Source organism: Trachinotus anak, unplaced genomic scaffold (assembly GCF_046630095.1).
Source record: "Trachinotus anak isolate AG129_WGS33_773 ecotype Australia unplaced genomic scaffold, CSIRO_AGI_Tana_v1 ptg000008l, whole genome shotgun sequence".
Taxonomy (NCBI): domain Eukaryota; kingdom Metazoa; phylum Chordata; class Actinopteri; order Carangiformes; family Carangidae; genus Trachinotus; species Trachinotus anak.
In genome coordinates, this window is record NW_027273859.1 from 11943041 (window position 1) to 11960311 (window position 17271).

The 17271-nt window shown below is 42.9% G+C and overlaps 1 protein-coding gene across 1 annotated transcript in view; it reads right to left on the minus strand.

Annotated features, from left to right (window-relative positions):
• slf1 (SMC5-SMC6 complex localization factor 1) overlaps window positions 1–17271 on the minus strand; it is a 29015-nt gene that overhangs the window by 5897 nt on the left and 5847 nt on the right. The window contains exons 14-17 of the mRNA XM_071482631.1: window positions 16918–17027; window positions 13036–13115; window positions 7959–8051; window positions 6523–6705 (exon numbers count right to left, since the gene is read on the minus strand). Coding sequence (XP_071338732.1) covers window positions 6523–6705; window positions 7959–8051; window positions 13036–13115; window positions 16918–17027 — 466 coding nt within the window. The remainder of the gene's footprint in view (window positions 1–6522; window positions 6706–7958; window positions 8052–13035; window positions 13116–16917; window positions 17028–17271) is intronic.

Genomic DNA, 17271 nt, shown 5'->3' on the forward strand with positions numbered 1-17271 from the left:
AGGCCAACCAAGTGAAGCACCAAAGCAGCCAGCGGTGAGGCATCAGATGTAGGAAAAAGAAAGACCAGCCAGACATGTGAATATGCTAAAATCCCTCTCTGCTTTAGCAACAGGGTCTGAACGCTCTCCCCCTTTTCTACCTTGATATTCAGAGGATAAAAAAAAAAAAAAAACATCAGGTGGGAGAGCCCGTGGAGGTTACATCAGCACTATATTGCCTCTGGTATATTTTACTTTATGAATTCAGTTGTAATTCTACTAATGTCACTATAGCTAGCGAGAGCCTCGGTCCTGTAGGTCACAGGTGAGCATCATCTGAACAGGTTGTGTCTGGACTCGTCACAGCCTGGTCGGGCACAGATTACAGCTGGATCACAGCCTCTCGGAGGAGGTGGGGCAGATAAGGTAAGATGTAAAGGCACCAGCTGCTAGGTTTGTGTAATCCGCTGCCACTCCAACACCTCTGGTATGGGGACATCAGATACACTCTGATTACTGGATGTTGAGCAGCAGTGGGCCATTAGCATCTTAAAAAATCTATGTGGAGCCCTGAATGAACTCTTAACTGGTCTCTGCAATCAGGAAAAGGCCACTCACCACCATCAGCTTTAATAATATTCCATGTACTGAATCATCATGTTCAAATAAATAAAGTGTTTCCTACGATGCTAATAACATGCACACATCCTTATTTAGCTACTCAAACTATTTGGAAGTCGAGTCCACAAGGGAAATCAATATTCCCTTTTTGGAATGCAAGAAATTATATCTTTTTGTCATTTGGATGAATTATCCCTTTTATTCTCAGCGTTCTCCTGTTTTTTGTTTCCTCCCTCCTCACAAAACTTTCTGAAGGCAGCAGCCCTTTTAAATTGCAATATTAGATGATACAGAATTATAACTGAGGACATTTAGGTTCAAACTAAGAGGACCGAGAGTGACACTGCACCTTTAAAACCGAGACATTTCTCTGTATTACATGAAGCCTTTATGTTTGACATTGCGCCGGCTTGACTTCAGACTCACTTTATATTTCTGCTGTTGAAAGAATGAATAGCAGCTGACACTTGTGCTGCTCCTAAGTCTTTGTTTTCTTTGGAGGTTGAGCTGAGCTAGAGGCGGCCTTTACCACTTTAACAATTAAAAGTACAACACTCAACATACGTGGCAGCGTTTAGCTTGTCATTGAAAGCATGCTTTAAGCAAACACTGCTGCTGTTGAATGTCCTCATTTTCACTATATGACCCCACACACCACACACCGTTGACTTTCAGCACCCATTGTTGCACTTCTTGTTAATGAATTTCAAACAAGCTGTTGTTGAAAGTTTTAATTTAAGGGGGATAAAAATAAAGGAGTACTATCATTTTGTACTCGTGGAACATATGATGATTTAAGTTCAGGGCTGGAGTGTAGTGACAAAGGACGATCTTCATGGCCAACAAAACAAAATCGTCTCTGGCCTTTGACCACACTGTTTTTCGTTTCAATCAGCCCAGACGCTAACAAAAGAAACTAACTAAACCTTGAAACTCAGCTTTGTTTGCGGATGGAAAGAGCATGTTTTCAGCACTTACAAATTCACCACTCTCAATTATCATGGAGTCCTTAGAAATAAATATATGACATTAAATTCAAGCTGAACCTTGTAGGTGAAAGAGGACAGCAAAATAAATAAAAATAGTGTAATGTTCCTTGGTCTCTGCCCTTTCCTTTTCACCTAAGCTAGCTCCTGGTAGCCTTCATTTTCAGTGAATTCTGCAGCCTTTTCAAAGGGAAAAAAGGGAAAGATGTGTGTGTTTATAAATTCTAATAATGGAGCTGGGAAAGAAACCTTCAGTAACAAATTGCAAAATCATCATTTCTTTCATCATCTGCAGCCCTCATCTGTATAAAATGCACACACATATATAGGGATCTCACCCTCCTCTTGGAGCTCTGTGAGGAACAGCCAGGAGACTGTTGGATAGAGCTCCAGACTAAATCCTGGCAACCACCTGAAAAACGGATAAAGAAAGGTTGGGGGTGGGGGGTGGGGGGAATCTAGTCGAAAAATTCCCAGTGAGGGAAGTCCTTGAAATACTGCCTGAAGAAACCTGCAGTTGAAACATCAACACACCCGAATGAAGCGGAGAGCTCCAAACACAGCCTCACCTCTAATAGTACGACTGCTCAGCTCCTCGCAGTTGCCAGTTCAGGACCCACAGGGAAATAAGTGCTGAGCAGAATGAACTTTCTTTACCGTGTTGACAGTGAAGAGGCCCAAGTGTGTCTAAAGCACAACCTCTGTGTGTGTGTGTGTGTGTGTGTGTGTGTGTGTGTGTGTGTGTGTGTGTGTGTGTGTGTGTGTGTGTGTGTGTGTGTATCTATGACAGAGATAGACAAACAGACAGAGACAAACCATGACTGACTACAGTGGTCCGAGGGGACTGTGTGTTTCCTGTGCCACTGAGCAAATGACATCTTTCTGCTTTCTGCAAACACACGTTCACATTAAGATCTGCAGGGACCGCAGGATGCTGTGCAGTAAGCGTGAGCGTGTGCGTTTGTGTGTGCATACAAGAGATGCACAGAAATCCAAATAGAAATTGAAGACGCAGTCATGTAGCAACCTCTCCTGCCTTCTTGAACTTGACTCAAGACCATCAATTAGACGAAGGGTTCAAGAAAAAAAACAAAAAAACAAAAAACACTTTTACACATACCTGAACAATTCTTTCTGCTCCTACACTCTTTCCTCTTCGAGCATCTGAATGAGCCTGTGTGTGTTTGTGTGTGTGTGCGTGTGTGTGTGTGTTTACAAGTCGAGGAGGACTAGCTGTGCTTACTAACATGGTGGGCTGTATTGAGAAGACGCCATCAGCGATTACGGTCACAGGGCAGAGTGGTGACAGCTTAAAGGCTCTTTTCTTTAACTCTCCACCCCCTTTGCTCACTGACACACCTCCTCTATGTGTGCATGCGTGCGTGTGTGTGTGTGTGTGCCAGGTCTGTACTGCACAGCTAAAGGCTCCGGGTCATTTTCCATTCAAATCATGGCTAGCGGCTGCCCTGGCCACCCTGCAAAATTCAAACCTTCCTACCAGCTGAGGAAGGGGCACAGGGAGCATCAGATCCTTAATTGAGAGCCAGATTCAGGAAAATATTTGTGCATGCATACACCAAAATATATAGCCAAGGACACTTCCATACTGTGTAAAAACAAGCCAAACACACACACTTATACACAGAGTCATGTGGGGTGGCCTTGGGCAATGGGAGGAGGAGGAGAGGAGAGCAGAGTCAGCCTTGCCCTCAGCCATGGCATCCTTTCCTTGCCAGCTCCATAAGCCTGGAGGGACTGAGGTAGAGGGGGTAGAGGGTGGGATCCATCCACCCCCCCCCCCTCTACAATTCAGCCCTAAAAATGCACACACAGACACACACACACAGAGCACAGGCCTCCAAGCAGACAGGCTTACAAAGGGGTGAGATCACTCCCAAATAAAGGCTTTGTTGGTGTGCCAATGTCAGTGTTGCCCTCTCTGGCCTTGGCAGCTAGGTTCAGCCTGTCTATTGGAAACAATGAGGACAACAGGGTGAAAGCCTCAATGAAAAATATAGTTTCAGGAGATGTAGCAGGCACTCAGAAGAATAAAACACAGGAATATAATAAATAAAGAGAGAGAAATGGAAATGCATCTGGCCCACTAGCCTGTTTTCCTATCATGGGACGGTGCATGGAGTCTCTCTGGCCAAAATTTAAAAAATAGTCTGATGTATGGGTGTTAGAAATGCAGCCACAAGCACTAAAGTCCTTTAGAGTTTAGAGTAAAAACTGGAACAATCAGCAACATAAAGGTAGTTACTGTAACTAAGCATGATGTAGCCCCCAAAGCCCAAACTTTCTACATTTTAACAGCATAGACTTGGAAAAAAAAATCCTATGTCTATCGATGGTGTCCATGGCAACTAGATGGAGATCACAGAAAAGAGACCAAGAGAGACAATATAGCCTGGAGTCAAGAGGACCACCTCCTCACCAACTCCCTGTTGTAGCCTTTAGACAACCTGCCATCAAGGTGTGAGGAAATAGCAAACAGTCAAAAAGAAAGCGAGTGGGGAAAAAGCAGTATAATGTAAAAGCCTGCAGGTGTTTCAAATTGAGCGTATTCTCATTCCTGTTGTTCTGCTTGGTCCGTGCGAAGAGACCTGGCCTAGACAGCAGGCCAGACATCTACTGCACAGACACACACACATACACACTCTCTCTTTCTTGTCTAATTTCACTGATACAGATAGCTGCTTCTTCCTCTGACCTCCTTTAATTTGCTCTCCCTCCTGTTACTGAGGAAGGGAGGGGAAAAAAAAAAAAAAAAAAGGAGCGCTCTCTTGTTTCCTCTCCGGGACCAAACAATCCCAGTCTAATTTATTTTTTGAGGACAGAATATGTACATGTGTTAATGGGAAAGTCGAATCAAATTAACTATAATTAGTCAAACTGAGAAGTGAGCAGAGGCAGAGGTATGTTACATGGGAGACTTGTTCAACGCTAGCAAATGGCACCCCTCCCCACCCTCTCCGAAAACACACACACACACACACACACCCCTGCCACCTGCTGCCGTACACCCAGCTACACCACCCTCTCCGGTGCTTCGACACCCGTCATGCTCACTTCAACCCTCCTGAGCTCTGACTGCATGTGGCACGCAAACATGCAGACACCAAACTAGTTGTGTTGTGACACATTTCCAAAAAAAACTGCTTGTGAATTTCGCAAGCGGTGGATCCTGACTCCTCCAATCTCGTCAAAAAGACATTAACAGACATCCTATGAGGTGATGCTGTAATCTGCTTGGACAGACACTGCAGTGCGGGATTGCATGACGATTATGAGGACAAGCGGTGAGGGCAGAGGAAGAGATGGTATAGATGATCTAGAATTAATACAGCACTGCTACGTTCTCAGTACCAATGCTGTTTGTCTTGGGGGCACTGTATGTGTGCAGCTTGTAATTCTTTAGGTACTGCAGGTAACCATAAATACAAATTCTATTAGATTTGTAGCTCATCTAAAAACATCATATTCACAATTTTACCAATAAAAACACCCTCAACATTCAAAAATAATACACAGGCCAGGTGTAAAGGGGAAGTCCAGGGACAAATCCAGACTTTTAGTTATGAGTATGGATCAATCCCCAAAACCCTTGATCCTATATTTCCTATACTGGCATTAATTGCCCAGTAATAATTTTTGTTAGACCCTCCATGGTGGGAAAACACTCATACCTTTGAAACTCCAAAACCCCAGTTTGAACCCCTTGAGTATTCTGCTTTAAAACTGAGGTCTCCAATCTTAACCCTGATGACATAATCAGGGTTATTTTTTCAGACTTTTTCAGAAAGCGTCCTCCAGAGCCACAGATGACACACAACTGCTTTCACAGGCTGAGTAGTAATCTGTGTGACTGTGGAAAAATCGGTGCAGTGTCCCTTTAAAAGCCCCACCATCAACAGGTCCCTCACTCTACCAGGAGGCTAGTTAAGATAAAACAGGCTGTGTTAATAAGGTCGAAAGCAGCATTCAATCTGTCGGTAAGCTCCGCTACATTTGTTGGCTACATTAAATTGAAAGCTTGTCTTGGCCACTGCAGCAGTGACATGCAGCCCACCACTGCAGTAAATCATTAGCTAAATGGCTAATTCTACAGATTAGCTCTCTTGGCAGCCAACTGGCCAGGCAAGTTAAAGGTGTTTTATTCTAACATTATATGATTCCATCAATGTGACGGAGACCATTTGGTTTAATGAATCATTTCCAGGAAGATGGATTACATGAAGACATATAAAAACAATTGGGTATATCCCATCCAATTAGGAAATATAAACATGTAGCACCTATTCATAGTCGCAATTTTCAGTTTAGCTGCCTAAGTAATGGCAATGACAAAAACACAAAAAGTGTAAAAATGAAAAATCTGGTCCTATTTTGATTGGCAGTCACAGTAAAAGCATTAGTTTAACCTAATAAACATGCACCTGGATACACAAGGGAGTTTTTAATTTTCTTTTTAATCTATTTATGGCTTGTTTCTATAAATCACTGTATGTGAGCAGACCACCCAGAAAGATAGTTCCGCATCTTAATATTACATACTTTTTAAAGTACAAAGACAGCAAAAATGCATTCATGGGCATTCATACAGTGGAGGAACTGATGGGTTAGAAAAATGACTCTCCTAATCACAAAATTGTTTACGAATGAAGCCAACTCTTTAGTATGGATGTTAGAGTTTACCACCCTGAGGGCCAAAAACCGCATATACTTCCAACCCATGCAGTGCACAGCCACTGACAAAAGTACTGATGTGTCACTTTTTCAAGACCAATATTACTTGGTAAAAGAACAATATTTGACTATTATTTAGGTTATATAAAGATAAAATTTGAGTTAATTAGTTTTCAGTAGTGTTAGATTAAATCAGCTTACACTCTATAGCACTGAGTCTCTGGGTGTATTGATGAAATTTACCCACCTGCGTGCTCCAGTAGCATTTTGGCGATGTCCGTGTGACCGTTCAGCAGGGCATCGTGAAGTGGGCTGACTCCACCCACCTGGTTATTAAGCACAGGGGTGGGGTGGTGACGTAGCAAAGCCTCCACACACGCAGTGCTGCCATGATTACATGCTTCATGCAGTGGTGTCCAGCCTGCATGGTCTACATGGTCAACAAACCAAACACACGCACATAAACACGAATTACTCAATTGGAAACTGTCATCTGGTATCTTTTAAAGTTAAAAAGGTAAAATACATCTTTTAAAGACTGAGTGTAATGTTATTTGGCTATCAAGCAGTTGAATAGGTATGTACATCTCCCAAAGTGTGGTATGGTAAATCTGACTGGAGTGTCATGATGAAAGATTACAGGATTTGGAGAGACTTGTAAAAATCGTGACATGAGTGCACTAACCCACTCTGTCACATCTAAGTTATTGGTTAGCTCTGATAGCTAACAACTGGGTTAGCAAGTAAGCTAGCAGGGGCTACTTGGAGGAACTATAGAACTTTCGGGAAATTGAAGAGAGACCTTGTAACATGCTTTAAGTGGCACCATTCTTAATATTATACAAAGGACATTAGCCTGACTGAACTGAGGGTGCTAAAGACTGTTTAAGAATAATCAATGTTCTGTTAGGTGTTATGAATAAGTAACGAACTACTGTTCACGTATGTCACACATAAATATATAAAAATCGGAATTACCAAGAAACGTTAAACTAGTTTAGCCCATCTTTTCATATTTTACGGCGGTCTTTACGGAATTAAAGCAGTCGTGGAGAGACGAGTCCTGAGGAACAGAAAAATAGCCCATTTGCAGAACATCACAATGTGGATCTGCTTTATCTGACATGAAAGGACTCCAAGCAAAAAAGTTCTGCCTCAGTTAACACGGGCCTCATTTTGTGAGACAACTGCAAGGTGACAGCGGTAATTTTACCATTTTGCCCGTAGTTCTGCCCGATCAGATTTTGGACATCACCTCTTGCATACGCCTACTTAGATGGAAGTCAATTTAGACTGCTACTTAAGGGCAATTACAAAATTGGGGAAACCTTTGAAACAACATAACATTTTCACAAAAGGAGGGCAAATCATTATATTTGACCTAAAAGGATAAAAGTAAATCACTCTGAAATATCAAAAGGCTTTCAATTCACTATGCATAAAGACCCTAAATCTACAAATTTGAACCTCCACACCCATCACGCTCTTCCTGGACACACCCTTTACATATTAGCTAAAGGTTAACCTCAATGACGCACACACACTCCTATTTCATCTCTCCTCTTTTTTTTTTCCCTTCTCCAATGTTAATCGCTTCTCAAAACCCTAGAGCAAACAGAGGGAGTGAAGTGAGATGACGATGAGACAGAGGTTACAGAAAAAGGGAAAGCGAAAAAGTCTTACCTTTAACGTTGACGTCCGTGCCAGGAAGCGCCAGGATCTGCAGCACTGTTTCCACTTGGTTCCTCTTGCAAGCTCTGTGGAGGAGGGTCTCTCCTTCGACCAGGACACACACAATGGACAAGCACACCCAAAAGAGAGAAGAGGCGGAAAAGAAGAGAGAAATCCAAAATTAGGGTGTGCCCGGTGTCCTGCCCATTGTCCCCCTCCATATGATGAACACACCAATAAAATACCACAGAAAAGTCCCCAAACACCAAAAAAAAGAGCCTGACCTAAAAAAGTACGAGCCGCCAATGAGGATGCGATTTAAGAAGAGTGATGAGAAAAGGGGGGAGATCTTTCAAAGGGAAAAAAATGGGAGGGAAAAAATTAAAGATGGAGAGTTGGGCTAATTCGCCTCGCTCTTTACCTCTTTTTTAGACACAGAGATTTCCACTTACACCCCGAGCCCAACAAAGTTAATATCGGGACAGTCGGCGAGTGAATGAATGTGGTGGTGAGAAAGTAGCCTTGCTTCCTGTCCGCTTGTCCCTATAATGTTACTTGAGAGGAAGTTATGGTAGACAGCCCACGCACAAAGCCTCGAAAAGGATTCTTCACAGATCCAGGGTTCAAAAGCTCCGCTGGGCATTGCCAGTGTCACCACGTGATATTTAATCAGCAAACTAGCAGTGAACAGGCATGGAAAAAACTCTCAAGGATTCCATTTACATTTTTAAACACAATCCCCCCCCCCCCCCCCCGGTCCCTTTTTTCTCATCTTTACCCCGTCCCTCACTTTTTCTGATACAATATTAAATCAGGAATATATTAGTGGGCCAGAGCCCCCTCTTTTCATGTATGGCTGAACTTCAGAGGGAAGTTAAAGGCCAAGCATGAGTGGCTCTGTGCTTGCCAGTATAATACAGGACTGCAAAGCCTGTAATAAATGCTTTACTAGCTCTCCCCAGGATGCCACGCCTGTACAGGGGCTCCACTCCAGCGCACACAGAGCACATACTGGGGCGAAAAGAGGTGGAGGAGGAGGAGACGGAGCGAGGGGGTAAGGAAGAAGAAGCAGTGGAGGAGAGAGTGAAAGGGTTTCCTGCATTTCAAAGCGTGTAGGGGAAATATTGAAAAAAGCTGGATCCTATTCACTCTGAAGAATTCCTTTCTTCCAGGAGGTGTCTTTGAGGATGCAGAAGATGCATTAAATGCCATCCACTGGTAGTAAAGATGTTGAAGAGTGGAGGAAAAAAAAAAAAAAAAAAGAAATGGAAGGACTGTTTATCAAAAGGAGGATCATCTATGTTCTCCCTAGAAATCCAATGCAAAACCAAACACAAGCACATCAACATTTACCAACATAAAATATATTATAATATTTCTCTCATTTCTCTCTACAAACCAAACCTCTATGAACACTCCGGAAAGATACGATGGATTATTGGAGTAAATGGTTAATGGGTGGAGTAGTCCAGCACTGAAGCACCACTCTACTGAAAACTACAAAAACAAAGTATTTTTTATTGCATCATATTGTTGATCCTGCAGGATAATGTAATTTGAGTATTTCAGTTGCATTTAATAGGCTGCTTCACGTTTAAAAAGTGTAATGGAATAACTGCTGTTTGAAATCAATGTCAAGTGAAAAATAGAAAGACAGACACAAAAATAGTCACTTACTTTCCGTATATATGCTAAAAACAAGCACTTAGAAGCGGTGAGAAGACAAACAGGCTGATGATGCAGCTACTTGACTGCAGCTTCTTTCAAGCACTTTGTTAGGTGGCATGTATGTAATTTCAATAGGCAATTCTATAAATATTTGTACTAATTCAGTAAGTGTACTGTGTTTAAACAGTAATGTCTCACTTCATAACCTGGAATTATTTGTCTGCTAAAAAAAGTGACTGAAATCACTTCGGGATATTTTGCCAATCTGATTTTCCATCTGAAAATGTACATTGCACTGTAAAAATTGTGAATGAATGAATTACAGTGCACAGTTGTTTCCAAATGTAACCCCAGTGTTTGTACAGCATCAGGATCAGTGACAATAATGAGGCCAATCAATGAAGCAAACTAACATTTCCAATCTAAAAATCAAAAACAGCCAAACAGAGGGTGGAGCGCAGACCAAACTACAGTCCCTAATGAGTAAGCTGTACTGTGTGGCACGTCAGTGTTCTGACATGGGCTGCTCTGCTATTACTGGGCTCTAAAATGCTGTGATTAAACACCCATTCCACTACACCCCATGTGTACACATCCTCGCAAATGCCAGGACCAATCCACGCACTGTTAAATCACTTTAATGGCTCCAATTTGGACACAACGCCTCTATTATAGGGGTAATTGCATGCTCAGCATTTACAAGCACGGAAAGGATAAATCCGCCTGTCCTTTTCTATAAATCCCCCGTTTCACACTTTAATAGAAAAGTTAAATGTATGTGTTGCTCTTTATATCCCTCAGTCTGCTTGCTGCCCTCCTGTAAAGTGTCGCTTGGCCTGCCGATCTCTGGACCAAAAAGCTGCTGGAAGCCTGTAACAATGCTATTTGTCAGGAATGTGTTAGAAAGGTATTATGTGCCAGTTATTGGATATATTTAAAACTACTGCTGTTTGTGGCTCGGAGAGCAATGGCAGAACGTTAATTCCCCCAAACCGAGATTAATGCAGCTCTCACTCTGCTTCGAAAGAATTTACAGGCCTTAACATGTAAAAATTCCACTGGAAAAGATTTTAATGCAAGATAATAATAACAATTTAATATATATTTTTTTTAAATCATGAGGCCAAGTCCTCTTTGTCAACAAGAGATAATGAGACACAAATGCAAATTGTCTCTTGAACGGAAGTGAGCAAATCCTTAATGTAAAAGCTTGATCTGCTGAGGCTTGGGCTGTACCTCATTTGTGCATTGCTTTGGACAAAGCTGTCTGCCAAATGCACAAATGTAAATAAATGTGATTAATGTGAAAGTCAGGCTCACAAAAACCTTTGACTCTGTCATCTTCTGTTACAATGAACATATCATTCTGATGACATAGTGCAGCAGGAATGTTAGGATTGTTCAGAATCAATTTTCATATATCAGTACAAAGAAATCTTTTAATTCACTGGTTACAAAAACAGATCATAAACTAGAGAGTTAAATTAAATGAACACCACTGAGGCAGTGTTTCCACAGGCCAGTCTCCACCACACAGACTTCTCAGGTAGTTTACAGTATGTTCCCGTCTCACTCCAGCCAACTCCAGATCATGCTGATGACCACAACATCAGTTCATGGCATGCAGTTCAGATCCAGTGTGCTGGAGCTAATTACACATCCATTCAGGTTGAAACTGGGTGGAGCTATACTGGAAATTACATAAAGTCACGAAACGCCATGTGCTGATACACATCTGCAACAAAGCTTATAAATACATGAGGAAGATGTCAGTCAATCACAGGTCTGTGAGTGTTGAAACAATATTTGTATTAAGGTGAGACTGTTTTGCCAACAGCTGTTTGCAAGGCCAAGCATGAACTTTCTGTCTCAATTTTTAAGCCAACACAGATGAGAAGGCCTCAACATGCTCAGAAATATGGATCTACAAATCTACAGCAACTGAAAGCTCCACAACAGCTAATGGACTTTGTGGTGGGCCTGTTTTTGCTAATATGCCAATTTAAAATCTATAAATTCTTAAATATGTCCATTAGAGCAGTTTAAATAGTCTTTGGATTATGGCAGTAACTTCTCACTTCTGTGTTAAATACACCTGAGTAGAACAAGAATTACTCTCTGATTATTAATTATAGCAACAACTTTTCCAATAGTTACCTCTCTTCACTGGACAAAGTTGCTTTGTGTAGCTTAAATTCCCAAGAACAATCGACTTAGTCTTTGAATTATGCTGCTTAAATGACGACACAGCAGTTCTTGTTCTACAACCTACAGACGCTATATTCAGGCTGATTTAAATTGAAATCTCTGCTGAGCTTCCAGAAGCAAATATGGGACTGAACAAGAGAAGTTCATCCCAAATCCCTCAACCCCTCTCAGCTACTGTGACAAAGATACCAAGGTTCTAGCAGGCGAGACAGATGCTCCAAAGCAAAGAAGTGCAGCATATAAGAAAGCGAGCTTACATATGTGGCTGAAAAAGCCTGTAAGAGAAAGAGAGGAAGGGAGAGAGAGAGAGAGAGAAAGAGAGAGCGAGAGAGAATGGGATGAGAGGGCGAGAGGGGAGGATGCTGTGCCGATGGTTCATCAAAAATTAATGCCGACTGCATCGGTATAGAGATCACGTAGTGGAAAAACAACACATGCCAACAGCCTTGAGTCTCCTGCTTCAGCCCTCCCCCCCTCACCCCCTCTCCTTTACCCTCCACCCCTCCTTCACACCAGCACAGGGCCTTTCTGATCAGGTGGAAGGGGGAGATATGAGCTCTGACACCTTCGAGAGTTCACACAGAGTGCCATGCCTCTAATTGCAGGAAGTTCCACCAGTGCAGCCGCTGTACATCTGCAGTGCAACCCTAATTGCTGCATTTAATATCCCTAAAATGGAGATCTGAGGCACACTGTGCGTACTAATATGCGTTATTGTTTCGTGTGAGAAACCCATTATTTATGTCCAGGCCATTTATTTATTTATCTATTACTTTTTTAAAAGGTAAATAAGACATGAGGAAAAAGCAAAGCAAAACAAAGAGCGCAGTGTTGAATTTAAATGTGAATAGAACAAGTGGAGGAGGAGGTGTGATGCAGAGGTGGTAATATGGTCCACACTTTGGCCCGAACGTACACGACAGGCCTACTTATGCAGCAAAGTTGCCCTTACAGCTGACTTGATGGAAGCGTGGTCGGATGCAAATCAATCACTCTCTCCATACATTATGTGCTCTTCATTAAACTGAAAGTGATGACAGAGCTATCATGTCCCTCTTTACTGATGACCTAGTGCAGTGTATCAGTCCATTAAAAGTCCACTCCTTGCAAATGTGAAGCTATATTGTCAGGCAGCAGTGTGTGTGTGTGTGTGTGTGTGTGTGTGTGTGTGTGTGTGTGTGTGTGTGTGTGTGTGTGTGTGTGTGTGCTGTACCTGCTGCATTGACTCTGTTCAAACCTCTGGGGATGTTCTCTTTCTCCAGGCTTGTTTCATTCACCAAAGAGCTCTGGGTTCTGTATGGAAACAAAGGACATGGTCAAAGGGGTTATGAGAAGATATACATTTATGTACTAAACCAAATTCAATAAGAGATTACCCATGATTCATATAAACAAGTCCAGTGTTTCTGTGACTGACCATTTCAGCATGACAGCGAGGAGAACCAGTGGTACAGAAAGCGGAAAAGGCAACAGTGTACTGTGAGAAGTGCCATTAGCAAATGAATCCCTCGTGGCGCTGTATCATCTTATATGAAATCTGACAATATCTGTCAAACCCCTACTGTGTTGGCCACACACACACTACACACACCCAATCCTCCATTCTCGTCTCCAAAGCACTTTTCCTCCCACTTATCGCCTCAAACACAGAGACGGAGAATTCGATGTGAGCAAGCACATTAGGAGGAATAACTAGTAAAAGAAAGTGAAGCCTCTTCAAAGTAGTGGCGTGCTAATAGCTGTGGGCTGTCACTAGTCCTGTGAGTGGGTATGGGAGATCTGCCTGCATGAAGCCTGACAGGTGTCTTGTGTGTAGACGTCTGTGCACGTGCGCGCGCGTCGCCTTGAAGCGCAGTGCCATCCGTATTACAGGGAAGAGGCTTGTTCCCTGGTAATTGGCTTGTTCAGAAGCCAGGAAGGAGCTCCCAGCAGTGAGGAGGAAACACACGTCCTGTCACGCGTTGCTTGTTATTAGCAGGGACAAGGCTGAGAAGAGATGAGACGAGCTGTGTATGTGTGTGTGTGTGTGTGTGTGTGTGTGTGTGTGTATGTGTGCGCGTGTGTGTGAGAGAGTCTATAAGAGTGTCTAGGATGAGGGTGTACCACTTCTCATCTCAAACCACTTCACCCGAGTGTCCCCTGTCCATACAGGCTGGCAGCATTGGAAGTTGACAGTACTTGGCTTGTATACCCCCCAGTCTCTCCTTCCCTCATACTTTAGGAGGCCAGCATGCTGTCAGTGGCCCAGGGATCACTTCTGGGCCTGGGGCAGCCTGTGCCTTTGGAGGCCGACTTTCAACAAATTTGTCAGCAATAATGGAAGTAATAATGGACTGCATGTCCAATGCCACAGCAGGATGAGGCTACACATTACATTTTCAACTTCTTTGACTCTACAAAAAAGGCCGTAGCAAAAACTTCATTATTGAATATTGGTAAGGTTGCCCTATTTTCAGGCTTTTCTTAGATCCACCTGACACTGACTATACATAGCTTTGGTCAGAAGAGATAGCACAAAAGTAATGATATAGTCAAAGATAACAACAATGGACAGAGCTTGATTAAAAGTTCAATTACAGCGTCCACTCTCTAACAGAACTCACTGCCACGCAGCCAGCCGGCAAGTCAAACGGCCATCTAAACAGCCAATCGGTCAGTCAGCCATCCTGTCAGCTTGGTATGGCTTGGACATGTTCCCTAATGCCTGGCTGTCTGTCGGTGCAGAAGAAGCACACTCTCCATCTTTCAGACTGCAGCAGCCTCAGGTAACAGTAAAAGAAGCTAATATGTTCTAACAGCCAGAAATGAAAGATAAAGGGGTCATGTGGCTCCTCTCAACCTTTATGACCACCTGTTCATAAATCTAATACCCAGCATCTTGCCAGGATTTTGTCTTATGTCTCAGTATTGACAGTTTCAAAAGGCAGCTAAAACAAAACTGAAACCATTTATCACCAATACTTTTCTATTAAAGAAACCACAATCCCATTTGTGCTGTTTCTTATATTTCTGGTCGTGAAACACTAGGAATTACTGACAAGGGTACCAACAGCATGGTTGCCTTCTTTTTTCTTTACTGAGTCATAGCAGCTCCAACAACATAGAGGACTGTATTGAAAACATGAGATTGAGGAGTGTGTCAGACTCATAAATGCTTCAACATAAGTTAAATGATTAAGAGTGTCAACATCACTGGAAATATGTATAATATCATGAATTCAGCCATGAAAAGTGAGGAAACAAGATTTACTTTTGGTGTCTGTTCTCAATTTATCACAGGCTTTGTCATTTTGATTTCATTCTTTCTTTTGGGGTCAAATGATTTTACATGCCCTTTGGCATTTCTTTATCTCACCCGCACAGATTGCATTCCTTGTTTTATTCAGTTCTTCTCCTGTTGTATGTCAAAATAAACAAAATCCTTGAAACTGTGGCAAAAGCAGGGAAGCAGACAGTAGAAAGAGAGTGGTGATGGAGGGAAGAGGGGATCGGGTCTGGTCAGTGCATGAACAAACAGCCTTCACATGAACCTGCTCCCTGGTGACTCTGCCCTTCCCCAGGCCAACTACCTTCTGGTGGAAGAGCAGATGTCTGACATGGGGTATGGAGAGAGAGTGTGTGTGTGTGTGTGTGTGAGACTGCATTCAGAGAGGGATTTAGTATGCGAGAGGGAAGATGAAGATAGGCTCAGAGGGGGGGGGGTGAAGGCTGAGAGCTGGTGGTCGTAAGGGAAGACACAAAGGCCTGATGGGATATCCTAGTCTGTCGATCTGCCGGCTTCCTGTCCAAATCAGACTCAGCACTGTGTGTGTGTCAGTGTGAGGAGGGGTCTAACCTCCCTATGCACCCCTTCTGTCAGCCGGCACTTACTGATACGATCAGACCTGGGCATGACCCATCACATGCCAACTCCTCACACTCCGTCTGACCTCTGTTTGCCTCTCTCCAGCTTTCCCCCACACACACTCCTCCCCTCTCCAGGTGTTCCTGTTCCTTTGTTCCTTTTCACTCACATTTCTCATCAAATCTGGACATTTTCACCGGCTTTGCCTCACACTGTCTAGCCCTAAATCTATGGGTGGAAACCTGACAATGGAGGCAGTGTAGACTGCTAGTTGAATAGTTCTGTTATTCTAGACGCACAAGCCAACAAAAGACGATAAAGAGTGATACAACTAATTTGACAGGATGGCAGAAAGTGGCAGATTTTCTTTTACAGCTTCAGTGAAATCTGACCAGCAACATGTATACTGTTACACACCCAGTTCTGTTAACTGTTCAACTCTCAAATGGTGCTGTGGGCACACTGTATCCTCAAAACACAATGTTTTGAGGAAGCAAAACACTGCAATGACTGGATGTGATACAGTTTGAAAAATGAAGTGAAGCCTGGACATGTACATAGACTCAAGGTATTCCCATGCCTATGGAAATCTTTAATCTAAGTTTGTTTTTGTTCACGGTGGTGCAGTGGTTAGCACTGTCACCTCACAGCAAAGGTTCTGGGTTTGAATCCTGGGCCTGGGGCTTTTCTGTGTGGAGTCTGCATGCTCTCCCCCATGTCTGCGTGGGTTACCTTCAGGTGCTACGGCGCACCGTAGGTGTGAATGTTTGTTTGTCTCTAGATCTTAGCCCTGTGATAGACTGGTGTCCTGTCTAGGGTGTACCCCTGGGATTGGCTTCGGCGCCCCCACAACCTTATTCGGATAAGCAATATAGATATAGATAATGGACTGATGGATGTTTTTTTTTTGCCAAATGAAAATGAGTTACAAGAGTGTGAACAACAGAAAGAAGAGCAAAGGACTTGGAATAGCCTGTGCACACTACCATTTGATATTTCCAGGCTAATCTTTAAACATAATTAAACTTACTTATGTTTAAAATGCAGAGGAATAAACTGAAATGAGAAAAAACTTGAAGAGGAAAAAATATGTTCGCATTGGTTTACAATGTATTTAGAATTAAAACTTATTTGCCTTTGTGCAGCCCCCTCCTCTGCATCTATTCCCCTCACATGTTCTGCTTCAGGCACTTGTGAAAATGTACCAGGGAGAATGACAGTGGCACAGACAGACAGCTGTGTGTAACTGACCTGCAGCCGGTCTCCTGGCTGGTGCAGCTGTGGGAGGAGGGTCCAGTCCTAAGACCAGCACCGCTGGGACTCTGAGCTAAACTTCCCAGAGCAGGCAGGTAAGACAGCACCTGACAGAAGTCACACATACACACATGTTCGACAGTTAGAAGTTAGACAGTGCCTTTACACTTCAAGTTAATGTTTGTGTCTTTAGGGGACTGAGGAGGCACAAAGACAAACGGTGAGTGACAAAGCCAGATGTTCTACAGCAATACAATATAATGTTTCGACCACATCAGGAATCTTTGTCTCTGTAGCAGCAAACTGTAATATAATCTATACCAGTTTTCACACTCACAAGGTAACTAATGC